This window comes from Stegostoma tigrinum, chromosome 12 (genome assembly GCF_030684315.1).
Source record: "Stegostoma tigrinum isolate sSteTig4 chromosome 12, sSteTig4.hap1, whole genome shotgun sequence".
Lineage (NCBI taxonomy): Eukaryota > Metazoa > Chordata > Chondrichthyes > Orectolobiformes > Stegostomatidae > Stegostoma > Stegostoma tigrinum.
The window spans coordinates 39,206,985-39,223,752 of record NC_081365.1 but is presented as its reverse complement, the minus strand read 5'-3'; the positions used below and the strand labels follow the sequence as shown (position 1 = coordinate 39,223,752).

At 52.9% G+C, this 16,768-nt stretch overlaps 1 protein-coding gene and 1 long non-coding RNA gene across 2 annotated transcripts in view; one reads left to right on the top strand and one right to left on the bottom strand.

Annotated features, from left to right (window-relative positions):
* LOC125456940 (uncharacterized) overlaps window positions 1-10,161 on the bottom strand; it is a 48,650-nt gene extending 38,489 nt beyond the window's left edge. Inside the window, exon 1 of the long non-coding RNA XR_007248543.2 lies at window positions 10,057-10,161. This is a non-coding gene — a long non-coding RNA (uncharacterized LOC125456940). The remainder of the gene's footprint in view (window positions 1-10,056) is intronic.
* ttf2 (transcription termination factor, RNA polymerase II) overlaps window positions 7,132-16,768 on the top strand; it is a 60,034-nt gene continuing 50,397 nt past the window's right edge. The window contains exon 1 of the mRNA XM_048540549.2: window positions 7,132-7,205. Within this exon, the coding sequence (XP_048396506.1) occupies window positions 7,157-7,205 (49 nt within the window). The 5' untranslated portion in view covers window positions 7,132-7,156. The remainder of the gene's footprint in view (window positions 7,206-16,768) is intronic.

The window sequence follows — 16,768 nt, the reverse complement described above, 5'->3', positions numbered from 1 at the left end:
AGTAGTTGAGACATTTACTTGGATTATCAGTGAAATTGATAATACCCCCTTCCTATTATGTTCCATGCAATTACATCAGCTCCTTTGATCAATCGAATGCAAAACAAAAAATTATTTGGGAGGTTAAGGAGTTTGTATTAGGCTTTTGTTTTAATGTCAAATAAATAGTTAACAGTTAGACAACAATTAATTGTTAGATCCAAAAACAGCAAGTCCAGATTTAGTGAGAAAAATAAATTTAAAGACAAAACAAATATCCGAGATCAATTTTGCTGTAAGAAAATAGGACTGAAGGAAAAAGAAATCAGCTGTTCTTTAATGATTCATGTGCTGTTTCTTTAAATACATTTCCTATCTGCTGGTTCATGATACAGTATGTCTTACAAAACTAAGAGCAGTTTAAACCTCTGTCACCATTAAGAGCAAGTATGTATTTTGCTTATTTTCTTTTCCATATGTCAATGCTGTTTTACATTAGTTAATTATTTTATCTGGCATGTGTTTTGGTTGTGATCATTGAAACCACGTGGCTGATTCACTGCCACCAGTCCTTCTTACTGGTATTGGTCTAAGTTACTGACACCAAGCATAAAAGGAAGACCACATAAAGTCTTCAGCAGAAGATGGGCTTGGTCTTGTTTAACAGAAGGGATTTAATACATGGTATGCAAGAGGTAGTTGCACTACATCTGATGAAAGCAATGTCCTGCAGTGTTGGCGTCCTGAAATACAAGTGGAAAGTGCTGAAGAAACTCAGTTAAGTCTGGCAGCATCTGTGGAGAGAGAAACACTGCTAACATGTTGAGTTTGATATGACTCGTCTTTGGAGCTTTGTCCTTCAGAACATCCAGTCATATCAGACTCAAAATGTTAGAGATAATGGGAACTGCAGATGCTGGAGAATCCAAGACAACAAAATGTGAGGCTGGATGAACACAGCAGGCCAAGCAGCATCTCAGGAGCACAAAAGCTGACGTTTCGGGCCTAGACCCTTCATCAGAGTGGGGGATGGGGTGAGGGTTCTGGAATAAATAGGGAGAGAGGGGGAGGCGGACCGAAGATGGAGAGAAAAGAAGATGGGTGGAGAGAGTATAGGTGGGGAGGTAGGGAGGGGATAGGTCAGTCCAGGGAAGACGGACAGGTCAAGGAGGTGGGATGAGGTTAGTAGGTAGATGGGGGTGCGGCTTGGGGTGGGAGGAAGGGATGGGTGAGAGGAAGAACAGGTTAGGGAGGCGGAGACAGGTTGGACTGGTTTTGGGATGCAGCGGGTGGAGTGGAAGAGCTGGGCTGGTTGTGTGGTGCAGTGGGGGGAGGGGACGAACTGGGCTGGTTTAGGGATGCAGTTGGGGAAGGGGAGATTTTGAAACTGGTGAAGTCCACATTGATACCATTAGGCTGCAGGGTTCCCAGGCGGAATATGAGTTGCTGTTCCTGCAACCTTCGGGTGGCATCATTGTGGCACTGCAGGAGGCCCATAATGGACATGTCATCTAAAGAATGGGAGGGGGAGTGGAAATGGTTTGCGACTGGGAGCTGCAGTAGTTTGTTGCGAACTGAACGGAGGTGTTCTGCAAAGCGGTGTCCAAGCCTCCGCTTGGTTTCCCCAATGTAGAGGAAGCCACACCGGGTACAGTGGATGCAGTATACCACATTGGCAGATGTGCAGGTGAACCTCTGCTTAGTGTGGAATGTCATCTTGGGGCCTGGGATGGGGGTGAGGGGGGAGGTGTGGGGGCAAGTGTAGCATTTCCTACGGTTGCAGGGGAAGGTGCCGAGTGTGGTGGGGTTGGAGGGCAGTGTGGAGCGAACAAGGGAGTCACGGAGAGAGTGGTCTCTCCGGAAAGCAGACAGGGGTAGGGATGGAAAAATGTCTTGGGTGGTGGGGTCAGATTGTAGATGGCCGAAGTGTCTGAGGATGATGCGTTGTATCCGGAAGTTGGTGGGGTGGTGTGTGAGAACGAGGGGGATCCTCTTTGGGCGGTTGTGGCGGGGGCGGGGTGTGAGGGACGTGTTGCGGGAAATATGGGAGACGCGGTCGAGGGCGTTCTCGATCACTGTGGGGGGAAAGTTGCGGTCCTTGAAGAATTTGGACATCTGGGGTGTGCGGGAGTGAAATGTCTACAATCCGACCCCACCACCCAAGACATTTTTCCATCCCCACCCCCTGTCTGCTTTCCGGAGAGACCACTCTCTCCGTGACTCCCTTGTTTGCTCCACACTGCCCTCCAACCCCACCACACCCGGCACCTTCCCCTGCAACCGCAGGAAATGCTACACTTGTCCCCACACCTCCTCCCTCACCCCCATCCCAGGCCCCAAGATAACATTCCACATTAAGCAGAGGTTCACCTGCACATCTGCCAATGTGGTATACTGCATCCACTGTAACGGGTGTGGCTTCCTCTACATTGGGGAAACCAAGCGGAGGCTTGGAGACCGCTTTGCAGAACACCTCCGCTCAGTTCGCAACAAACTACTGCACCTCCCAGTCGCAAACCATTTCCACTCCCCCTCCCATTCTTTAGATGACATGTCCATTATGGGCCTCCTGCAGTGCCACAATGATGCCACCCGAAGGTTGCAGGAACAGCAACTCATATTCCGCCTGGGAACCCTGCAGCCTAATGGTATCAATGTGGACTTCACCTGTTTCAAAATCTCCCCTTCCCCTACTGCATCCCTAAACCAGCCCAGTTTGCCCCCTCCCCCTACTGCACCACACAACCAGCCCAGCTCTTCCACTCCACCCACTGCATCCCAAAACCAGTCCAACCTGTTCTTCCTCTCACCCATCCCTTCCTCCCACCCCAAGCCGCACCCCCATCTACCTACTAACCTCATCCCACCTCCTTGACCTGTCCGTCTTCCCTGGACTGACCTATCCCCTCCCTACCTCCCCACCTATACTCTCTCCACCCATCTTCTTTTCTCTCCATCTTCGGTCCGCCTCCCCCTCTCTCCCTATTTATTCCAGAACCCTCACCCCATCCCTCTGATGAAGGGTCTAGGCCCGAAACGTCAGCTTTTGTGCTCCTGAGATGCTGCTTGGCCTGCTGTGTTCATCCAGCCTCACATTTTGTAGACTCCAAATGTTAACCCTGTTTGCAGTTCCATAAATGCTGCCAGACCTGCTCGGTTTCTCTAGCACTTTCTGTATTAATTATGATAGTCCGTTGCCGGAACTCAGGTGAGAATTAAGAGTAAACACACCTTACTGTTTAGCTGCACAAAATTTAACACTGGAACAACAACCAGTAAGTATTACGCTGGTTAGCTCCTCCAAAGAATGGTCCTTTGTCCTAGTCTGAGGAATTTATCTTGTTATGTCAATTAGTCCTTTCAGCTACTTACTACCTTATACATTATGCACATCTGTAAGTGTAAGCATTTTTTTTACAATATTGAATAAGTTTTAGGCATCTACTGATCACGTATCTTGTCAAATGACAAATTTCTGAATGCTGCATTTTTACAAGTGAAGATTTTGAAAAAACTGCATACGTAAATTTTTTTTATTCAACATCAAGCAATTGGGTGATGTTGAATAAAAAAATTAGGGCGGCATGGTAGCTCAGTGGTTAGCACTGCAGCCTCACAGCACCAGGGACCCAGGCTCGATTCCAGACTTGGGTGACTGTGTAGAGTTTGCACATTCTCCCCGTGTCTGCGCGGGTTTCCTCCAGTTTCCTCCCACAGTCCAAAGATGTGCAGGTTAGGTGGATTGGCCATGCTAAATTGCCCGTAGTGTTCAGGGGTGTGTGGGTTATAGGGGGAAGGGTTTGGGTGGGATGCTCTGAAGGGTGGTGTGTACTTGTTGGGCAAAAGGGCCTGTTTCCACACTGTAGGGAATCTAATCTAAATATGTCCTCAAATTATTACATAGAATTTGACGTATTTCAGTAAATCAATTATAAGAAAGAATCAATAATCAAAGTGGAGTTGGTGTAAATCTGGCCTGAGCATATCAGTATGTTATTTTTTATTCGCTCATGGGTTTGGATGTCACTGCTCAGACCAGCAGTTATTACCATAACCAGTATCTGCCACTGCCATGAAGGTGATAGTGTAGTTCTTGGGACATAGGGACACCAAGAGTGTCGTGAGAGGCAGTTCCAGGATTTTAACCCAATTCCAGCTAAACTACGGTGATATATTTCTAAATCAGAACATGTTAGTAGTGAGGTTCCCAGGAATCTAACACGTTTATTGTCTAGATGGGGCAGTCAACGAATGTGAAAGGTGCTACTGGAGGAGCTTCGGTGACGTTATGTCAAGCATCTTGTACATGATATACACATCTGCCACTGTGCATCTGAGATGCAAAGACTGAACATGCAAGGTGGTAGATCAAGTAGTTTACTTTGTTCTGGATGGCATTAAGCTTCCTGAGTGATATTCAAGTTGCACACATCCAGGCGAATGCCGAATAAACACGTGCAATGTTGATGGCAGTTACCCATCAGGAAGACAGGAAATCTGTAATTCACATAGAATTCCTATGGTCTAACCTGCTCTTGTAGCTCAGTACCAGCTCGGTATTTATATAATTACTGTAGTTCAGTTTCTAGTCAATGGTGACCCCCATGATGTTGATAGTGTGACTTTCAGTGATGATAATGCAATTGTATATCAAGATGATGATTCAATTATTTGAGAAATGGTCATTGCCTGGTACAGGTGGTGTGAATGTACTTGCTATTTATCAACTCAAGCCTAGTTCTTGTCCAGGTGTCGTTGCATATGGACATGGACTGCTTCGGTATCTGAGGAATTAATCAATGGTGCTGAACATCGAAAATTCATCAGTGAACATCCCCACTTTTTACTTTATGACAGGGAGAAGGTCACTTATGAAGCTGCTGAAAATGACTGAATCCAGGACACTACCCTGAGGAACTCACAGTGGTAGAGTTCCTGCCTCTAGGCAAGAATGTCTGGGTTTAAGTCAAAACTCTCACAACATATCCAAACAGGTTGATTCAGAATACTTGCCCTGAGGAACTCATGTACTGATGGCCTGAGGCTGAAACGGTTGATTTCCAACAACCCCAAATATCTTCCCTTGTGCTAGGTTTGACTCCAACCAGATTAGGTTATCTAGGGCTAATAATTCAATTAAGACTGCTAGCAGCTACATGGATCATGACATGTGATTACCCTGTGCTTGATTAAGTTGTGGCAGGCACCATGTAAATTTTGTGCTACCCTGGTTCATTCAACAATTGCAGTAAGTAGCTGAGCACAAAACGTGCCACTGATAGTTTGCACACTCAGCAGTAATTCCAGAATTACACATGGTTAGCACAATACACAGCTAACTTGCAAATCTTAAAAGAGAAGCATGTTTATTTTCTTTATTCTTTTGCAGGATGTAGGCAATTGGCAAGACCATGATGTATTGTTCATCCACAATTGCCTTTGAATTGTCAAAATATATCATTGAAGAGAGCTATTTGATAAAGTTTAAAGAATTTTCTGTGTGCTTTTATTTTTGAATGTTGGTCAAAAAATGTGGCAATGATCCTTCAGAGACAGACTGATAGAACATAGAACAGTACAGCACAGAACAGGCCCTTCAGCCCACAATGTTGCGCCGACCATTGATCCTCATGTATGCACCCTCAAATTTCTGTGACCATATACATGTCCAGCAGTCTCTTAAATGACCCCAATGACCTTGCTTCCACAACTGCTGCTGGCAACGCATTCCATGCTCTCACAACTCTCTGCGTAAAGAACCTGCCTCTGACATCCCCTCTATACTTTCCACCAACCAGCTTAAAACTATGACCCCTCGTGCTAGCCATTTCTGCCCTGGGAAATAGTCTCTGGCTATCAACTCTATCTATGCCTCTCATTATCTTGTATACCTCAATTAGGTCCCCTCTCCTCCTCCTTTTCTCCAATGAAAAGAGACCGAGCTCAGTCAACCTCTCTTCATAAGATAAGCCCTCCAGTCCAGGCAGCATCCTGGTAAACCTCCTCTGAACCCTCTCCAAAGCATCCACATCTTTCCTATAATAGGGCGCCCAGAACTGTGATAGTTGAGAAATTTTGCAATAAATGAGATTTTCTGAGAACTGAAGTATGATTAACTATTCAAGGATACCTCATCTGGAGCAAAGAGGTTCCAGGTGCTCCCTTCCTTCCTTTTCATTTTTGCACTCACCCTACCGAGACCCTCTTTCTCTTCCATCTCTGAAGGAGGGATAGGGGCTAAGAGATTGAGAGAGTAAGGTAATGAAGGATGCAGTATCCATGAGTTCATGAAGTTGGAGCAATGTTCCATAAGAACTGGCAAGCTCCCTGGCCCTAGAAGTTGTCTAGGCAACTGAATATTTGTTTTCAAATATGTTTGGTTTGTTCCATGAAGTTTCAAGTGGTAGTGTGGCTTTCACTGTAGGCATACCATCCACATGTGGACACTTCTAAGCCAGGTGTACAATGTGTAACCTTATCACCAAGCAACCAGAGACTTGATCACCAAATTTCACCATCAAATATGGTGAGTATAGCTGTCGAAGATGGAAATAATTTACTTGTTGCCATGACAGCAAACATTTACCAACATAATGCTCTGTGCATGATGTTATGACAATGTAATTTTTTGATAATGCAATTACCAGTTTTTCCTTTCCAAGTGGACTTTTTGTTTTGAAGCTGATCAACTATTTCACTTTTTTTCAAAAAAGACAGACTCTGCCAGCATGCTTACAGCTGTAAACGAGCAATATCTGTATTCCTGACAGTGAGATGATAACACAGAATCAAACCGCTAGGGAACATGAAAAGCTAGAATTCCCACTGAATTAAACCACTTTATCATGTGTTTCTGACATCAGACTATAATTACTTGTTTTGAAGCAATAGCTGCTACAGGCATGAACAAATAGAATCTCTGCAAGATATACACATTAACAGAGGGTTTTGCCGAGACTTGATTAACTAAATTGATTACTAAAGCCTTGATTTTCTATCCTGGGGCAGAGGAAAAGAATCGGGCTCCATGAAACCACCACTTAAGAACGGCTGCTCACATTTCAGAATTTTCAGTCCGAGTTTTGGAGGCAGCTTGGATCGCAAGTCAGGACAGGTGACCTGAGAGAAGCCTAAGAGGATGCCCAGTTCTGGCCAGACTGGGATGCCAAGGGTCTGAATGAATCTAGCTCAACAAATCTACCATACTTCAACAAATCCCTTTGAAAGTAAGCAATTTACTGAAGTGTTACATGACTTATATAAACAAACATTAATGGTCTGATACTTTGGTGTCAACAAACGAAAAAAAACTTTTAAGTTCTTAAAAGTTTGTATCAACAAACATTTTCATTGAGAAGGAAGTAAACTTTCAATCAATAAGCACCCAACTGTGAAAATGATAGTTTGGGAAATCAGTCACTTGACACAAATCCTATAATGGTCTTAGGTAAACAAGCACTCTCAAACACTCATTTTATTTTTATCCCTTTTGGACAGTTTCTTGACAACATTGCAAGCTCTAATGAGTTAAACTTTTTATCTACACATATGCCTTTCAAACAGTCCCAGAGAGCACCGTTACCCTCACAAAAGGTGTGCCGGAACCATATCCGAAGGGGAACCTTACCTCTCCGAAAGGGAAGAAAATAAGAAACATTCTTCCAGCATTCACCCCTCAGTTCCCCTCATCCACATATACTCCCAATGCCCCACTCATGCCAACTCATATAACTTGCGGTCCTCTGGCCATCCCTCATGGCTCTTTATAACTTGATATCAAATACTTCCACTCACCACCCTTTTCCTGTTCACCTATCATGCCATTTCATTGAGTTAGAAAATGCAGCTTACTTGACAGCTAGCCTAACCAGCAACTTCAAAATTCATTCCTTACAACACAGACGCACTTTGACAGCAGTGTGTACCATCTAAAATATGCACTGCAACAATTCACTGAGGCTCCTTAGACAGCAACTTCCAAGCCCATAATCTTGAACATCCAGAAGGACAAGAGCAGCAGCTGAAGGGACACATCACCTGTAACTTTGCCTCCAAGCCATTCACCACCCTGACTTGGAACTATATGACTGCCCCTTCACCGTCATTCGGGCAAAATCCTGGAACTTCCTTCTTACCAGCATTGTGGGGATCCTCATGCCCCTAGGACTGTAGCAGTCCCATAAGGAAGATTACTGCTAGCTTCTCCAACAGGCAAGAAATGCTGGCCTAGCCTGTGATTACTATTTCTTCCTAAAACCAGAAGTACCTGCGCACATAAGAAATGTTCTATTATTTAAATTTTCATATTGCAGTTTTTACTCTATTGAGAAAAGTACAGCCCTTCCCAAATAAATATTGCAAGGTATTTTTAGTTATAGAGTCATGCAGCATGGAAACAGGCCCTTCGATCTAACTAGTCCATGCCAAACAATCTTTTTTTGTTCATGCATTAACGAGATGAGGATGTTGTCAGCTAGATAGCATTTATTACTCATCCCTAATTGCCCAGAGGGCAGTTCAGAGTCAACCACATTGCTGTGGGTCTGGAGTCACATGTAGGCCAGACCCAGTAAGGATGGCAGTTTCCTTCCCTAAAGGACATTAGTGAACACCAAACTAAACTAGTCTCACCTGCCTGCTCCTGACCCGTATCCCTCCATACCTTTCTAATTCATGTATTTATCCAAAAGTCTTTTAAACACAGCAATCCACCACTTCCTCAGGAGGTTCATTCCACGTGTAAACCATCCTCAAAAAAAAAAATGCCCCTCATGTCTTTTTAAAAAATCTCTCTACTCCCAACTTAAGGTGCCCCATAGTCTTGAAATTCCCCATCTTAGCAAAAAGACAACAACTACTAACTCTCTATATCCCTCAATATTCTGGAAACTTTTATAAGGTTGCCTCTCAACCTTCTAGGCTCCAGTGGAAAAAGTCTCATTCTCCATTCTCTCTTTCTAAATTCAATCTTCCACACCTGGTAAAACCCTGATAAATCTCTACTGAACCCTCTCCAGCTTAAAAATATTCTTCCTATAAATGGGCAACCAGAACTGGATACAGTATTCCAGAAGAGGCCTCACCAATGTCCTGGACAACCTCAACATGACCTCCAAACTCCTATACTCAAAGGACTGTGCTATGAAGGCAAGCACGCCAAATGTCTTTTTAACCACCCTGTCTATTGTGACGCAAACTTCAAAGAATTATGCACCTGAACCCCATGGTCTCTCTGTTCTATGACACTACTTAAGGCCCTACCATTAGGTGTCTAAGTCCTTCTGTTTTTTTGTTGTACCAAAATGCAATACCTCACATTTATCCAGATTGAATGCGATCTGCCATTTTTCAGCCCATTGATCTATTTGGTCAAGATCCCTTTTCCATCTCAGAAAACCTTCTTAAAAACTGTCTACTATGCCACTAACTTTGGCCTTGTCTGCAAATTTACTAACCATGCCTTCTATATTCTGATCCAAATCATTTATATAATTGACAAACAAGAGAGGCCCCAGAAACAATCCCTGCAGAATACCGCTGGTGACAGGCCTGCAGGCTGAAAAGTAACCCTCCACTGCCCTTCTGTTTCCAGCCAATTATGTATGCAACTGACAAATTCACCTTGAATCCCACATGATCTAACTTTACTAATTAGTCCACCATGCAGAACCTTGTTGAAAGCTTTACTAAAAGTCCATGTAAACAACGTCCATTGCTCTGCCCTCACCAGTCTCTGTTTACAGGCCTTGACAAATTGACAGGTTCAAGGCATTTAGGCCTATTTAATGCACAATCTTCTCTATACTTAATCAAAAAGAGTACCTGAACTCAAACCTCAAATGATACTGCCTTCCAGCCCAAGACTACCCGAAATGCACTGAAAACTGATCTGCTGATACCCAGACTAATCCCATCAATCTAGCTTCCAAGGACTCCAATTACACAAAACATCTTAAATGTTACTAACTGTGAACATGTGCAGCATGACCAACTATACCAGAGTGACTCAGCCACTTCTAAATTACTCTCGCTACATTCAAAAGACTGCCAAAAAACCAAGTCATGAGTGAACATCACCTGTGAGCTTGCTGGCAGAGGTTGCGGTGCAAAAACAGTTGTCTTTCATACTTCTTCATAGTCCTTGTCTTCTGGATTGCCAAACACTGTGCAATCATATCAGCCTTAAGTTGTCAAACCAGAGTTTTGCGTATTGGGTGCTGAAAGTGTGGTTGCAAATGGTCAAAAGAAAATCAAGAATGCTTAGGCAGTCAGAATAGAAGCAGAGAGTTGTAGGGGTATATAGTGAACAAGTGGTGCAAAATCAGCCTTCCTCCAATTAAGAACTCCCCCCCCCGCCCAGTCCCTCTTCGTCCTCATCAAGAAAACCTGAAATATTTATGAAATGTAATCACAGGGTACTGGTGAGGCCACTTTTAGGATACTGTGTTCAAATCTGATCTCCTTGCAATAGGAAAGATGTTAAATTTGAACAAGTTCAGGAAAGATCTACAGAGATGTTGCCAGGATTGGAGGATTTGAGCTACAGGGAGATGCTGAATAGCTGGGGCTACTTTCCCTGGAGCTTCAGAGGCTGACAGGTGACCATAGAGGTTAATAACATGAGGGGGAATGGAAAGGGTGAATAGCAAAGTTTTTTCCCCTGAAGGGTAGTCCAAACTTAGAGGGCATAGGTTTATGGTAAGAGGAGAAATATTTAAAAGGAACCTGAGGGGCAACTTTTTCACACAGAGGATGGTTGTATATAGAATGAGCAACCAGAGGAAGTGTTGAAGGCTCATACAATTACAATATTTAAAAGGCAGCTGGATGGATATTGGAGATAATGGGAACTGCAGATGCTGGAGATTCCAAGATAATAAAATATGAGGCTGGATGAACACAGCAGGCCAAGCAGCATCTCAGGAGCACAAAAGCTGACGTTTCGGGCCTAGACCCTTCATCAGAGAGGGGGATGGGGGGAGGGAACTGGAATAAATAGGGAGAGAGGGGGAGGCGGACCGAAGATGGAGAGTAAAGAAGATAGGTGGAGAGGGTGTAGGTGGGGAGGTAGGGAGGGGATAGGTCAGTCCAGAGAAGACGGACAGGTCAAGGAGGTGGGATGAGGTTAGTAGGTAGCTGGGGGTGCGGCTTGGGGTGGGAGGAAGGGATGGGTGAGAGGAAGAACCGGTTAGGGAGGCAGAGACAGGTTGGACTGGTTTTGGGATGCAGTGGGTGGGGGGGAAGAGCTGGGCTGGTTGTGTGGTGCAGTGGGGGGAGGGGATGAACTGGGCTGGTTTAGGGATGCAGTGGGGGAAGGGGAGTCCCCCACTGCATCCCTAAACCAGCCCAGTTCATCCCCTCCCCCCACTGCACCACACAACCAGCCCAGCTCTTCCCCCCCACCCACTGCATCCCAAAACCAGTCCAACCTGTCTCTGCCTCCCTAACCGGTTCTTCCTCTCACCCATCCCTTCCTCCCACCCCAAGCCGCACCCCCAGCTACCTACTAACCTCATCCCACCTCCTTGACCTGTCCGTCTTCTCTGGACTGACCTATCCCCTCCCTACCTCCCCACCTACACCCTCTCCACCTATCTTCTTTACTCTCCATCTTCGGTCCGCCTCCCCCTCTCTCCCTATTTATTCCAGTTCCTCCCCCCATCCCCCTCTCTGATGAAGGGTCTAGGCCCGAAACGTCAGCTTTTGTGCTCCTGAGATGCTGCTTGGCCTGCTGTGTTCATCCAGCCTCACATTTTATTATCTTGGATGGATATTGAATTGAATTGGATGTAATGGTTTATTGTCACATGTATTCAGTGTAAAAATACAGTGACAAGTGTGTACGTTCACCATATATACATGGCACCATTCACATTAATTCAGAATAAGACAAAATGATAACTTAAGAGAGTCCAACTTTCCTTTCCCCTGACAATCCATTCAGGGATTTCCAGCCCTTGCCATGCTCCACCAGAGTCTTGCTCTGGGCTTTCCAAGCCACACCATGCCACTGCCAGTATCCGCCCCGGGCCCGCCTCACTGCCCAATCTTGCACTGCTGCCTCATCAGGCACTCTCAGCCACCTCCACCAGAGTTGCGGGCGGGAGAAGTTGGGGGGGGGGGGGGCCGGGGCGGGGAGAGAGGGGAGGGAGGGGGGGGGGAGGGAGAGGGGAGGGAGGGGGGGGGAGGAGAGGGGAGGGAGGGGGGGGGGGAGGAGAGGGGAGGGAGGGGGGGGAGGAGAGGGGAGGGAGGAGAGGGGAGGGAGGGGGGGGAGGAGAGGGGAGGGAGGGGGGGGGAGGAGAGGGGAGGGAGGGGGGGGAAGAGAGGGGAGGGAGGGGGGGGGAAGAGAGGGGAGGGAGGGGGGGGGGAAGAGAGGGGAGGGAGGGGGGGGGGGAAGAGAGGGGGGGGGGGGGGGGAAGAGAGGGGAGGGAGGGGGGGGGGAGAGAGGGGAGGGAGGGGGGGGAAGAGAGGGGAGGGAGGGGGGGAAGAGAGGGGAGGGAGGGGGGGGGAAGAGAGGGGAGGGAGGGGGGGGGAAGAGAGGGAGGGAGGGGGGGAAGAGAGGGAGGGAGGGGGGGGGAAGAGAGGGGGAGGGAGGGGGGGGAAGAGAGGGGAGGGAGGGGGGGGAAGAGAGGGGAGGGAGGGGGGGGAAGAGAGGGAGGGAGGGGGGGGAAGAGAGGGGAGGGAGGGGGGGGGAAGAGAGGGGAGGGAGGGGGGGGAAGAGAGGGGAGGGAGGGGGGGGGAAGAGAGGGAGGGAGGGGGGGGGAAGAGAGGGGAGGGGGGGGAGAAGAGGGGGAGGGGGGGGGAGAAGAGAGGGGAGGGGGGGGGAAGAGAGGGAGGGGGGGGGAAGAGAGGGGAGGGGGGGGAAGAGGGGAGGGGGGGGAAGAGAGGGGAGGGGGGGGAAGAGAGGGGAGGGGGGGGAAGAGAGGGAGGGGGGGGAAGAGAGGGGAGGGGGGGGAAGAGAGGGGAGGGGGGGAAGAGAGGGGAGGGGGGGGAAGAGAGGGGAGGGGGGGGAAGAGAGGGGAGGGGGGGGAAGAGAGGGGAGGGGGGGAAGTGAGGGGAGGGGGGGGAAGAGAGGGAGGGGGGGAAGTGAGGGGAGGGGGGGAAGTGAGGGGAGGGGGGGGGAAGTGAGGGGTGGGGGGAAGTGAGGGGAGAGGGGGGGGGAAGAGAGGGGAGGGGGGGGAAGAGAGGGGAGGGGGGGGAAGAGAGGGGAGGGGGGGGAAGAGAGGGGAGGGGGGGGAGAGAGGGGAGGGGGGGGAAGAGAGGGGAGGGGGGGAAGAGAGGGGAGGGGGGGAAGTGGGGAGGGGGGGGAAGTGAGGGGAGGGGGGGGGAAGTGAGGGGAGGGGGGGGGAGAGAGGGGAGAGGGGAGGGGAAGAGAGGGGTGAGGGGAGGGGAAGAGAGGGGTGAGGGGAGGGGAAGAGAGGGGTGAGGGGAGGGGGGGGGAAGAGAGGGGAGGGGGGGAGGAGAGGGGAGAGGGGAGGGGAGAGAGGGGTGAGGGGTGGGAAGAGAGGGGTGAGGGGAGGGGAAGAGAGGGGTTGGGGTGGGGGGGGAAGAGAGGGGAGTGGGGGGGTGGAGGGGAGAGAGGGGAGGGGGGGAGGGGGGGGAGGGGGGGGAGGGGGGGGGGAGGGGGGGGGGAGGGGGGGGGGGAAGGGGGGGGGGGAAGGGGGGGGGGGAAGGGGGGGGGAAGGGGGGGGGGGGGGGGGAAGGGGGGGGGGGAAGGGGGGGGGTTAGGGGGTGGGGGGGGGGAAGGGGGGGGGGAGGGGGGGGGGAAGGGGGGGGGAAGGGGGGGGGGATGGGGGGGGGGAAGGGGGGGGGAAGGGGGGGGGAAGGGGGGGGGGAAGGGGGGGGGAAGGAGGGGGGAGGGGGGGGAGAGGTGGGGGAGAGGTGGGGTGAGGGGAGAGAGGGGGAGAGGAGGGGGGGAGGAGGGGGGAGGAGGGGGGGGGTGATGGGGGAGGTGTGGTTGGGAGGAGAGGGGGGAGGAGAGGGGGAGGAGGTGGGGGGAGGAGGGGGGGGGGAGGTGGGGGGGGGAGGAGGGGGGGGAGGAGGGGGGGGAGGAGGGGGGGGGGGAGGGGGGGGGAGGGAGGGGGGGGGAGGTGGGGGGGAGGAGGGGGGGGAGGAGGGGGGGGAGGAGGCAGGGGGGGGAGGAGGGCAGGGGGGGGAGGAGGGCAGGGGGGGGAGGAGGGCAGGGGGGGGAGGAGGGCAGGGGGGGAGGAGGGCAGGGGGGGGAGGAGGGCAGGGGGGGAGGAGGGCAGGGGGGGGAGGAGGGCAGGGGGGGGGGAGGAGGGCAGGGGGGGGGAGGAGGGCAGGGGGGGGGAGGAGGGCAGGGGGGGGAGGAGGGCAGGGGGGGGGAGGAGGGCAGGGGGGGGGAGGAGGGCAGGGGGGGGAGGAGGGCAGGGGGGGAGGAGGGCAGGGGGGGGGAGGAGGGCAGGGGGGGGGAGGAGGGGCAGGGGGGGGAGGAGGGCAGGGGGGGGGAGGAGGGCAGGGGGGGGGAGGAGGGCGGGGGCGGGGGGAGGAGGGCAGGGGGGGGGAGGAGGGGAGGAGCGGAGGGAGGGGAGGAGAGGAGGGAGGGAGGAGAGGAGGAGGGGAGGAGAGGAGGAGGGAGGAGAGGAGGGCAGGGGAGGAGAGGAGGGAGGGGGGGGAGGAGGGCAGGGGGGGGGAGGAGGGCAGGGGGGGGAGAGGGCAGGGGGGGAGGAGGGCAGGGGGGGGGAGAGAGGGGAGGAGGGGGAGGAGGGGAGGAGGGGGAGGAGGGGGAGGAGGGGGAGGAGGGGGAGGAGGGGGAGGAGGGGAGGAGGGGGAGGGGGAGGAGGGGGAGAGGGGGGGAGGAGGGGGGGGGAGGAGGGGGGGAGGAGGGGGGGGGGAGAGGGGGGGGAGGGGGGGAGGAGGGGGGGGAGGAGGGGGGAGGGGAGGGGAGGGGGGGGGAGGGGGAGGGGGAGGGGGGGGAAGGGGGAGAGAGGGGAGAGAGGGGGAGAGAGGGGGGGGAGGGGGGGGAGGGGGGGAGGGGAGGGGGGGGAAGAAGAGAGGGGGGGGGAAGAAGAGAGGGGGGAGAGGGGGGGAAGAAGAGAGGGGGGGAAGAAGAGGGGGGGGAAGAAGAGAGGGGGGGGAAGAGAGAGGGGGGGAAGAAGAGGAGGGGGGAAGAGAGGGGGGAAGAAGAGAGGGGGGGGGGAAGAAGAGAGGGGAGGGGGGAGAAGAGAGGGAGGGGGGGAAGAAGAGAGGGGAGGGGGGGGAAGAAGAGAGGGGAGGGGGGGGAAGAAGAGAGGGGAGGGGGGGGAAGAAGAGAGGGGAGGGGGGGAAGAAGAGAGGGGAGGGGGGGGAAGAAGAGAGGGGAGGGGGGGAAGAAGAGAGGGGAGGGGGGGAAGAAGAGAGGGGAGGGGGGGGAAGAAGAGAGGGGAGGGGGGGAAGAAGAGAGGGGAGGGGGGGGAAGAAGAGAGGGGAGGGGGGGGAAGAAGAGAGGGGAGGGGGGGGAAGAAGGAGAGGGGAGGGGGGGGAAGAAGAGAGGGGAGGGGGGGGGAAGAAGAGAGGGGAGGGGGGGGGAAGAAGAGAAGGGAGGGGGGGGAAGAAGAGAGGGAGGGGGGGGAAGAAGAGAGAGAGAGGAGGGGAGGGGGAAGAGAGAGGGGAGGGGGGGGAAGAAGAGAGGGAGGGGGGGAAGAAGAGAGGGGAGGGGGGGAAAGAAGAGAGGGGAGGGGGGGGAAGAAGAGAGGGGAGGGGGGAAAGAAGAGAGGGGAGGGGGGGGGAAGAAGAGAAGGGGAGGGGGGGGAAGAAGAGAAGGGAGGGGGGGGGAAGAAGAGAAGGGAGGGGGGGGGAAGAAGAGAAGGGAGGGGGGGGGAAGAAGAGAAGGGAGGGGGGGGAAGAAGAGAAGGGAGGGGGGGGAAGAAGAGAAGGGAGGGGGGGGAAGAAGAGAAGGAGGGGGGGGAAGAAGAGAAAGGAGGGGGGGGGAAGAGAGAGGGAGGGGGGGGGAAGAAGAGAAGGGAGGGGGGGGAAGAGAGAAGGGAGGGGGGGGGAAGATGAGAAGGGAGGGGGGGGAAGAAGAGAAGGGAGGGGGGGGGAAGAAGAGAAGGGAGGGGGGGGGAAGAAGAGAAGGGAGGGGGGGGAAGAAGAGAAGGGGAGGGGGGGGAAGAGAGAAGGGAGGGGGGGGAAGAATGGGAGGGGGGGGGAAGAGAGAGGGAGGGGGGGAGAGTGAAGGGTGGGGGGGGGATGAAGAGAAGGGGTGGGGGGGGAAGAAGAGAAGGGAGGGGGGGGGAAGAAGAGAAGGGAGGGGGGGTAGAATGTTGAGGGAGGGGGGGGGGGGAAGAAGAGAAGGGGAGGGGGGGGAAGAAGAGAGGGGAGGGGGGGGGAAGAGAGGGAGGGGGGGGAAGAAGAGAGGGGAGGGGGGGGGAAGAAGAGAGGGGAGGGGGGGGGTGAAGAAGAGAGGGGAGGGGGGGGAAGAAGAGAGGGGAGGGGGGGGGGAAGAAGAGAGGGGAGGGGGGGGGAAGAAGAGAGGGGGAGGGGGGAAGAAGAGAGGGGAGGGGGGGGTAGAAGAGAGGGGAGGGGGGGGAAGAAGAGAGGGGAGGGGGGAGAAGAGAGAGGGGAGGGTGGGGAAGAAGAGAGGGGAGGGGGGGAAGAAGAGAGGGGAAGGGGGGAAGAAGAGAGGGGAGGGGGGGAAGACGAGGGGGAGGGGGGGGAAGAAAGAGAGGAGGAGGGGGGGGAAGAAGAGAGGGAGAGGGGGGGGGAAGAAGAGAGGGGAGGGGGGGGAAAGAAGAGAGGGGAGGGGGGGAAGAAGAGAGGGAGGGGGGGAAGAACAGAGGGGAGGGGGGGA